The following is a 10,284-nucleotide window of genomic DNA, read 5'->3' on the forward strand; positions in this document are numbered from 1 at the left end:
ATAGGATCGAAGTGAAAACGGAAATGTCCAATTGACCCTTCGCTATGTCCCGTCCCGGGATGCAGACTGGCCAATCATAACGTAGCATCGGGTCGGCTCAGACCACGGTCTGACAACAACACATGTGCTCCATTGACTCTAATGCAGTCGTTTCAGATTTCCTTCATTTTCAGGCTGGTTTCGTGGATTTGGAGTTAAGTATTGTGCCTGGGGCACGTCGTGTATTAATGATACTCGTTACCTGGAGAGGTTGGAAAAAGATATACGTTTCTTCCCTGTTCCAAAACCAAAATCAAACCCTGTAAAGTGTAGGGTTAGCTAGCTAGCTACTGAAGATATAGCCTACTGAATGTATACACATGCTGCTTTTGCTTTTTAATGATTATAATAGTGAAACAAAGGGTGACCCTGCTGTACAGGAACCAGTGAAGGGGGGCAGGGAAACTTTGCTCATATTCAACCAGCTGTGTGTTAACGCCTTGTGCGCAGATGAACATTGTTTGATTTCTTCTGCAGCCCCCTGACAGTCCAGCTGCCAGTCTGGGTGCTGGGAGCGGCACGGGGGTGAAGCTAAACACTGTTCATCTGCACACACTGTGTTACCTTGATTTCGTTGCTGTGTCAGTCTGACATCCTGAATATATCCTTCAAACGCATATTGTAGAAATTTGAAAGTATTTCTCCAGGGAGTGCAGTTAGCGACAGTGGGAGCGGCATGCCAGCCTAGCTCCGAAACCGAAAGTTTGTCGGACTTAGCAACCGTAACTAAGGGGGGCGGGCCTTAGCGAAGGGTGAATTCAATATTAATTATCATTAGGCTGCCGTTGCCATGGATACAGAGTACAGACACATTTCTTTTTGCAAATTTTAAATCAATAAAACATGCTTTTATCATTATTTTGTGTCACATCACTGGATGTTTTAGTAGTAAGCCATGTTCTAAGTGGGATAATGTATAGTGAGCCGGTGACAGTTTAAATAACTCCCTTCAGGGGAATGGAACCCCTCCGCTGCGCAGTCATCGGCTCACTATACATTATCCCTTACATGTTGTGGTCCTGTAAATTTGTTCTCTGCACTGTGTTATGTATGTTGAAAGCAACTGAGAAGAGCCTGACAGTTAATTCTTGAACAGAGGAACTGTAGTCAGACAACAGACGAATCTTGATGCAAAGTTGAATTATCTCATCCTCTTTTAAACCTCTCAAACCACATTGTAGTCATACCATACCCCTTTCTCTGATCTTCCTCTTCCTACATTTTGACAGACATGTATAAATTAGGATATAATAAGGGGTGTGGGGTTTGGCTATGTTCTCTATAAAGAAAATATGCATTCCCTCTGACTTCACTGCAGCAGCACCTTCCCTTCCAACACAGGAAAACTTCAGAACATCTGTCAGACATCTCTCTCCACCAAAGAAGGTACATGCAAAAAAGGGTGTACATTTTCATTCTGTCTGCAACTGATGATTATGTTCATTATTGATTAATCTCCTGATATTTTTTTATGATTTTTAATTCAATTTATATTGAAAATATCAGAGAATAGTGGACAAAGACCAAACACTATTTCCTACAGCACCAGGTTACAGCTTCAACATGATTTTTTTGCTGACTAACAGTCAGAGACTTAATAAGACGGTTTAATGTAAGAAAACAAAAAGTATCAAGTCCTCAAATTTGAGAAGAACTGGGTAGCATATGGGGGCAGACTAGAGAGGCGTACAGGTGAGCTCACCAGGACAGGTGGCAGGTGACTGGGAGGGACTGGAGACCAAGATGAGCACAAAGTTTTGATCATGCACATGCTATTGTTTGTTGTATTGTTGGTCGTAGAATAAACTGTCTTGCAAGCTAGAAGTTGTCTGTATTGAGTTCATACGTTCAAACTAGTTTTACCCTACCTAGCAATGAGATGCACAAGTCACCAGGATTCAGTAGGATTTCCAAAAAGCTTGTTAACAGATTATCGACATTTCTAGAAATACACATATCAATGCCTATTCGTGTAATTTCAGTGGGTGTTAGAACCAGCACATCCTGCTGGCAACAGCGATAAAGGTGAGTTATTTATGTTTATATGAGCTAGTTCTCTTAATATAATTGAACACTGTGTTCAATGGGCTAAGAAGAGCAGCAGCGGACTCGTCTGCCCGACTGCTGGCTGTAAATTATTTCTTTAGAATCCACATTTTAAGTTTGTTGGTTTAGTTCTTTCTATTGTCATTGCTTATAATCAGCTACGTGACAAACCCGCTCTGCTATTTAACCTGACGTGTGTGCAGATGGCTGGCCTGTGCTGGACGGCCATGGTGCTGGCCTTGTTTCTGTCTACTGGACGAAGTTCGGCTGCTGTGGACCAGAACTGGCTCACCAGTGTCATAGAAGGCATCAAGAATGAGTGAGTCCACAAAGACTGTCACTCTCTGCCTTTAGTGATGACTTTTCTACTACTACTTCTGCTACCACTGGTAGTAATTGGTGCTAAACGATAAGTCATATTTTCATCATCACAATAGGAACATGCACAATCGACACATCGCAAAAGATTGAAATGCAATGAATAAGAAAAATAATAATAGTAAATAGTAAATCTCACGACAATGTTCGTACCAAAATAGCTGTGTAATAAAAACTATACAGAGTATATGACGTTTTGGTGTCATTTACGGACACACTGCGTCTGTCCTCTGCTGCCCTCACACAGGAACAGGGACTTCATGGTGCATTCAGGTGCACCTTGCACACTCGGTGATCTATACTGAAATGGCCACGAAGGTTGATTAAAACAGGAATATTTCTATTTGTTTTCTTGTTTTCCCTGTTGAAATACATGGGTCTGCTTCAGTTAATACTTTCTAATTCTTTCATTGGATCATTTTGAATAATTATATGCAAAAATCATTACAGTATCCCATTCATGTCTACACAGGCAAATTTTAAAAAATTATGTTAAAAAAATCAAACTGTTATTGGCAAACTCCACACTGTTCTTGTACAGCAGGTCCCCAAGTGTCTCTGTGAACATTTTCAAGTTGTTTTACAGCAGTATTTTCAATAATTTAAAACTAAAGTCATACCCAGTGTGACTATAAGCCCCTCAATGGTATCCCGGATTCTGTGTGCAGTCACTAAACTTCCTCTCTGACCATGTGAACGTTCTGTGAGACAAAAATGTTGAGGACTACATCAGATCAGTTTTTTAAATTTCATCAATGTACGAGAACTCTGAATTCATCATCATTTTTCCTGTGTATTAGCACTTCAACTATTGAAACTTTCCATCTATACTGCCATCTACAGTATTTTCTTTTTATCACATGAACCATTATATGGTCACTTCACCGTTATGCGCTTTTATTACAGTTTTACTACTTGTTGCTTTCATCACCGCAGAACTTCTCATTACCGATATGCATCATCAGATTTCTTGATTTCATACAGTTTATTTCGTTTGCAATTACCTCTCTTAACAGTGTACTATTTTATATCTTGAATTCTATTTTTATTTACTTGCCTGATTTTCTGTCTTACACTTACTTAATGAGCATTGTTAAAGGGAGCCTGAGACTTAAAGGGATAGTTTGGATATTTTGAAGTGGGGTTGTTTAAGGCACTTATCCATAGTCAAGTGTACAACCTAAAGTACTGTAGATGACAGTCAGCATGCCCCCAGTTTAGAGAAGCGGGCATGTAAGACACGGAAGTTAAGCAATGTATTGCTGTGAATGGGGGCAGCGCCAAAATATTTTTTAGCCACCTAAAGGAAAATCAACATAAGTTTAAGTGTATGCTATATTGAGAGTATTTTCCCAGCTTCACCTTTCCGCTAGACAGCTCTTTTCAAGGGGTAAGCCGTGAATGACTTTATTTCTCCATCTATGCTCTCTTCAGAAAAACAGTCATTTTAGCTTGCTGAACACAGGAGCTGCTGGTCTACTGCTGCTTCAATCAGTTAGTTTGTATTATTGTGTGACTTTGGTGAATCTGAACTAACCATTTTAAACACCAAAGTCACACAACAGTACAAACAAGCTTACTGATCGAGGCAGCAGTAGACCAGCAGCTCCTGTGTTCAGCAATATAAAATCACTGTTTTTCTCAATGGAGTCTGGCTTTGAAGAGAGCAACAGAACGGCTTCATATTCCCGTTAGAAATCACAGTCTGACATTACACATAGCATACACTTAAACTGATAATGATTATTTCAGATGGGACTTTTTTAGGTGGTTAAAATACGTTTTGTTGCTGACCCCACCACAGCAGTAGATTGCTTAACTTCAGTTTGGGTCCCCAGCCTGCTCCTCCATACTGCGGAGGTGCCGACTGACATCTACTGTTTATAATATACTGTCTGTGGAGTACCCAGTACAACCCTACTGTCAGATCCAAACTATCCCTTTAAGATTTTTACTGCCAACAATTGCTTCTCTGTAATTGTTGTGAATATTATATAAATATTTTGACACATTAACTTGAAAGTGCAATATTCATTCAATGTTTTCCCTTGGCAGGTATGACCTAGGTGACACCTTCAGTCTGGCAGTGAACATCCCACAGGACCAAGACATAAATAATCTTCAGCAGGTCTTTCAGGGTGACCCTGCAAACACAGTGAAACAAACTGTTTCAAAGGGTGAAGTGTACCAAGGCACCAGGGTATTGGCAGCAGCAGATTCAAAGGCACTATCACGTGTTCTAGAAAACATGCAACCCCTCATTAAGAGCAGTCAGGGTAATTTCCTCGTCATCTACTCTGAAGAGTCCCCAAGTGCCAATGAGGACAACATCACTGGCAAGATAAACGACGTCATTCAGAACTGGAAAGGTTATGCATTTGTGTTTTCTAAAGTAGTTGATGTTCCTACCGTAGACAAGTCTCAACTGGCTGAATCCTTTAAACAACTTGGGATAGCTAAACTTGGGCTTGACAACATCTTCCGTTGTTATAAACCTGGAAATGATCCTTTTCAGTGCACAAGCTGCTCCTCAGGTGGAGATGTTACGCCCTCATGTGTTGCAAACGATGCCCCATCAAATCAAGAACAGGGCGTAGGTGAGGAACAAACTACGACCCCACCAACAGGCACAGATGTGGGCAAAGAAATAGCACCAGGTGAAGGAACAGCACCAGGTGAAGGAACAGCCCCAGGTGAAGGTATAGCACCAGGTGAAGGAACAGCCCCAGGTGAAGGTATAGCACCAGGTGAAGGAACAGCCCCAGGTGAAGGTATAGCACCAGGTGAAGGAACAGCACCAGGTGAAGGTATAGCACCAGGTGAAGGAACAGCACCAGGTGAAGGCACAGCACCAGGTGAAGGAACAGCACCAGGTGAAGGAACAGCACCAGGTGAAGGTATAGCACCAGGCGAAGGAACAGCACCAGGTGAAGGTATAGCACCAGGTGAAGGAACAGCCCCAGGTGAAGGTATAGCACCAGGTGAAGGAACAGCCCCAGGTGAAGGTATAGCACCAGGTGAAGGAACAGCACCAGGTGAAGGAACAGCACCAGGTGAAGGTATAGCACCAGGTGAAGGAACAGCACCAGGTGAAGGCACAGCACCAGGTGAAGGAACAGCCCCAGGTAAAGGAACAGCCCCAGGTGAAGGTATAGCACCAGGTGAAGGAACAGCACCAGGTGAAGGAACAGCACCAGGTGAAGGTATAGCACCAGGCGAAGGAACAGCACCAGGTGAAGGTATAGCACCAGGTGAAGGAACAGCACCAGGTGAAGGTATAGCACCAGGTGAAGGAACAGCCCCAGGTGAAGGTATAGCACCAGGTGAAGGTATAGCACCAGGTGAAGGAACAGCACCAGGTGAAGGAACAGCACCAGGTGAAGGAACAGCACCAGGTGAAGGTACAGCACCAGGTGAAGGTATAGCACCAGGTGAAGGAACAGCACCAGGTGAAGGTATAGCACCAGGTGAAAGAACAGCACCAGGTGAACAGCACCAGGTGAGACAATGCAAGCGTGCAGGAGGCTGCAAACGCAGAGGAGGTGGCAGGCGTGGCAAAGGTGGCAAGATTAGGAGACAACGCAAGCGTAAAGGCGGCAAGCGCAGAGGAGTCAGAAGGCGTGGAAGAGGTGGCAAGGTTAGGAGACAACGCAAGCGTAAAGGCGGCAAGCGCAGAGGAGTCAGAAGGCGTGGAAGAGGTGGCAAGGTTAGGAGACAACGCAAGCGTAAAGGCGGCAAGCGCAGAGGAGTCAGAAGGCGTGGAAGAGGTGGCAAGGTTAGGAGACAACGCAAGCGTAAAGGCGGCAAGCGCAGAGGAGTCAGAAAGCGTGGAAGAGGTGGCAAGGTTAGGAGACAACGCAAGCGTAAAGGCGGCAAGCGCAGAGGAGTCAGAAGGCGTGGAAGAGGTGGCAAGGTTAGGAGACAACGCAAGCGTAAAGGCGGCAAGCGCAGAGGAGTCAGAAGGCGTGGAAGAGGTGGCAAGGTTAGGAGACAACGCAAGCGTAAAGGCGGCAAGCGCAGAGGAGTCAGAAGGCGTGGAAGAGGTGGCAAGGTTAGGAGACAACGCAAGCGTAAAGGCGGCAAGCGCAGAGGAGTCAGAAGGCGTGGAAGAGGTGGCAAGGTTAGGAGACAACGCAAGCGTAAAGGCGGCAAGCGCAGAGGAGTCAGAAGGCGTGGAAGAGGTGGCAAGGTTAGGAGACAACGCAAGCGTAAAGGCGGCAAGCGCAGAGGAGTCAGAAGGCGTGGAAGAGGTGGCAAGGTTAGGAGACAACGCAAGCGTAAAGGCGGCAAGCGCAGAGGAGTCAGAAAGCGTGGAAGAGGTGGCAAGGTTAGGAGACAACGCAAGCGTAAAGGCGGCAAGCGCAGAGGAGTCAGAAGGCGTGGAAGAGGTGGCAAGGTTAGGAGACAACGCAAGCGTAAAGGCGGCAAGCGCAGAGGAGTCAGAAGGCGTGGAAGAGGTGGCAAGGTTAGGAGACAACGCAAGCGTAAAGGCGGCAAGCGCAGAGGAGTCAGAAGGCGTGGAAGAGGTGGCAAGGTTAGGAGACAACGCAAGCGTAAAGGCGGCAAGCGCAGAGGAGTCAGAAGGCGTGGAAGAGGTGGCAAGGTTAGGAGACAACGCAAGCGTAAAGGCGGCAAGCGCAGAGGAGTCAGAAGGCGTGGAAGAGGTGGCAAGGTTAGGAGACAACGCAAGCGTAAAGGCGGCAAGCGCAGAGGAGTCAGAAGGCGTGGAAGAGGTGGCAAGATTAGGAGACAACGCAAGCGTAAAGGTGGCAAGCACAGAGGAGTCAGAAGGCGTGGAAAAGCTGGCAAGGTTAGGAGACGAAGTATGCTTAAAAGAGGCAAGCGCAGGCGAGGCGGCAGGCGTGGAAAAGCTGGCAGGGTTAGGACAGGGCGCAAACAAAAAAGAGGAGGCAGAGGTAGAGGATGGGGTAAGCCTAGAGGAGGACGCAGAAGCAAAGGTAAAGGATGGGGAATGGGTAGAAGCCGCGGTAAACGCAGAGGAGGTGGTAGAAGCTGGAGTAAGCGTCGAGGCAGGCGTAGTTGGGGACTGCAATGATACAGGTAACATAACTTTGTAAGAACCTGAGAATCTAAGCAGCAGCCCAATGAAGCTGACTGAGACAAAACAATACATTACACTCAATAAAATTTTGCTTCTTTTTTTTTTTTTTTTATCTCTCATAGATTTCATGACTCCGTTCTGATATTTTATACTGCCTATGCATCTATATTACACCTGAGTTTTGGCACCGATACTGAAGAGGGTCCTTTTTTTTTCTAACTTTAAAAAAGATTAACCTGGTCGTATCCAATATTTTTCTTATTGTCAGACCAAAAGAAGCAATGTATGAATCTACTAACAAGTGTGCTAGATCTTCTTTCTCTGTGCCACAGCGGAGCTCCATTGTTGCTAAAAACACATCAGTGAGCCACACTGTTGCACTGGGGGACATGCTCCTCAATTACCATGAACACACACACTGTTGCTTATTTTGACTAAATCCCACAAAAACCATCAAGCTGCCACAAATACTAACGAGAGCACCAAATGTAGATTTAAAGCACCAGGGCTGCGGCCAGAGTCAGGTTAAGGAAGTCAGAAAATATTTAGAGTAGGGATGGGCATTTTCAGTAATGTCAATGTTAAAGAATTTGTACTTGAGTATTTGCAAAAAAATAAAATAAATAAATTTTAAAAAGCCATTTATTTAACTAACCATGGATTCAACGATAACATAAACAAATGAGTTTACTGATACTGTCATGCTGACCTTTATTTCATCAAAATTCAACATGGATCTTTTTTTTTCACTAGATGCTTCTGCCACTAGTGTACATGATTGCCAAAACATTGTTTAGATTTTTTTTTGGGCTTCTGAAGGGGGGCATGACAGAAACAATTTACAAACTACTTGGTTAGATGCAGCACTGAAGGACCATCTCCGAGCCACTCTCCTCCTGGTCAGTTCAAAGACTGTCCGGTTAGCATGAGATAACACTGCAGCAGCAGCTGCTAACATCTGTAACCAAGCCATTTAACACTCCCAACAAACTCATACCAACACCGAACAGTTGGATTAGAACAAGTCGTTTTCAAAAATATTCATCCACTGATTTAAAGATGTCTTTTTTACAATGTAAGTAATTCCACTTTTGACCACTATGTAAAATTGGCTTCAATTCCCAGGTTGACATTAATCCAAGTAAGTCCCAGCCCATTTGCTGGTACTATGGAGTTATTTGAAATAGTTAAACATGTAAAACAAAAGTAGCTCATTCGCAGTGTCACAATCAAGAAAAAAAAATGCAAAGTGTATTTCTTTGGTTTGTTTTATCTGCAAAGTAGGCCCTTGGTCTCAATGTGTTAAAGCCTGAGTTGCAACCAGTTCACCTGACCAACCACAGAGAATATGTGACCTCAGTGTCTTTATATTAGTGACACAGAGCATTGACCGCTTACGCCATTTAGCTGATGAGGAAACATTCACTGAAGGTGAATGGGAGTAATGACTGAGACAAAGAAGAAGAAAGGGAGGGTAAATGTAAATTAAGCTCAGTATCTTTAGTACTTACAAACTTGTACTTTGTACTTCTGTAAAACCAAGCCTGCTGATGTTCTGTTCTTTCTGATTAAAGCTTGGCTCAGCATCCGTCTGCTCTGTCTGTGTGTCAGTCATTTGGGAATATTACAGTACTGTGTGCCCTTAAGCCTAGTAGTAAGTTAACTGGTATTGTAGAGTTAAGTACCAGTATTATTGCTATGGTTACCTGCAGTTTAACATACTTTAAGAATGCTGGTTGAACTGTTTGACACATCCTGTTCTGTGGCTGGAATCAACACTTCATGTGCAGCGCACTACTGCAGACAATATTACAAACTATAAATTTAAGCTGTAGTGGGTAATAGTAGTAATTTCAAGTAGTGAATGAGTATTGGGTGTGAGAGATGTTGGTGCTTTGGATCCACAGTGAAACCCACACACAAAGCAGGTGCAGATTTTATAGGTGTATTCCACTCCTACAATCAGGAGTCTTCTCCTCTTCCCTCAAGCATGTCATTATTGCACCGTTACTGAAAAAGAACAATTTAGACTCATCTCCAAAATCCCTTTTTTGGTAAAATGCTTGAAAAGGTTTTCTACAAACAGCTGAATAGTTACCTATCACTGCATAATTTGTGTGATGCTCATCAGTCTGGCTTCAGAACAAAATGCAGCACTAAAACAGCTCTAATAAAAGTAGTTAATCATCTAAAGACCAACAGTGCTGCTAACAAACCTTCCATCCTATTATTACTAGACCTAACAGCAGCATCTGACTCCGTCAACCACAACATTTTACTCAGCAGACTGACAGATTTAGTTGGCTTACCCGGCCATGTCCTCTGTTCTCCATTTTCTGTATCTCTGGACAACTTCCAATCTAGCAATGTTAACAATTGCTGTGGGGTCCCACAAGGCTCAGTTTTAGGCCCATTATTATTTAACCTACATATGTAGGGCTGTACCCAAATATTTGGGTATTCGAATATTCGTTTCTATGGGTAGGTATTCCTTATGAAAATTTGGTATTCCAATATTCGTTTTTTTTATTTACTTATTTTTTTTATTATTATTTTTTACATTTTTTTGGTGCTAAATGTAGTCTTTTTGTTGTTGGTAAATGTAGGTTATCAATAAAAATCAAAACTTTTAAATTGCATTGTTAAAAATGTGAAAATATAGTATCGCCTACCAACGGAGCTTGTGCGCACGGCACGCTTGAGCGCATCCGTCTGAGGCTGTGGATCAGTGCCAAGTTTTACCATTTCATCACTATTCC

At 43.5% G+C, this 10,284-nt stretch overlaps 1 protein-coding gene across 3 annotated transcripts; it reads left to right on the forward strand.

The window, feature by feature from the left end:
• Positions 1-1,324: 1,324 nt before the first annotated feature.
• Positions 1,325-9,117, forward strand: LOC117255076 (uncharacterized). Of its 3 annotated transcripts, XM_078166509.1 has the most exons (5): positions 1,325-1,425; positions 2,022-2,064; positions 2,289-2,404; positions 4,519-6,230; positions 6,300-9,117. In XM_078166509.1, the coding sequence occupies exons 3-5, from the start codon at positions 2,289-2,291 to the stop codon at positions 7,517-7,519; spliced, it is 3,048 nt and encodes a 1,015-aa protein (XP_078022635.1). In that variant the 5' UTR covers positions 1,325-1,425; positions 2,022-2,064; the 3' UTR covers positions 7,520-9,117. The 3 variants fall into 3 exon arrangements, with proteins under 3 accessions (XP_078022635.1, XP_078022634.1, XP_033479526.2); XM_078166508.1 differs by having other exon boundaries at positions 4,519-9,117; XM_033623635.2 differs by lacking the exon at positions 2,022-2,064 and having other exon boundaries at positions 1,332-1,425; positions 4,519-9,117.
• The last annotated feature ends 1,167 nt before the right edge of the window (positions 9,118-10,284 follow it).

Source organism: Epinephelus lanceolatus, chromosome 3 (genome assembly GCF_041903045.1).
Source record: "Epinephelus lanceolatus isolate andai-2023 chromosome 3, ASM4190304v1, whole genome shotgun sequence".
In the NCBI taxonomy this organism is placed as follows: domain Eukaryota; kingdom Metazoa; phylum Chordata; class Actinopteri; order Perciformes; family Serranidae; genus Epinephelus; species Epinephelus lanceolatus.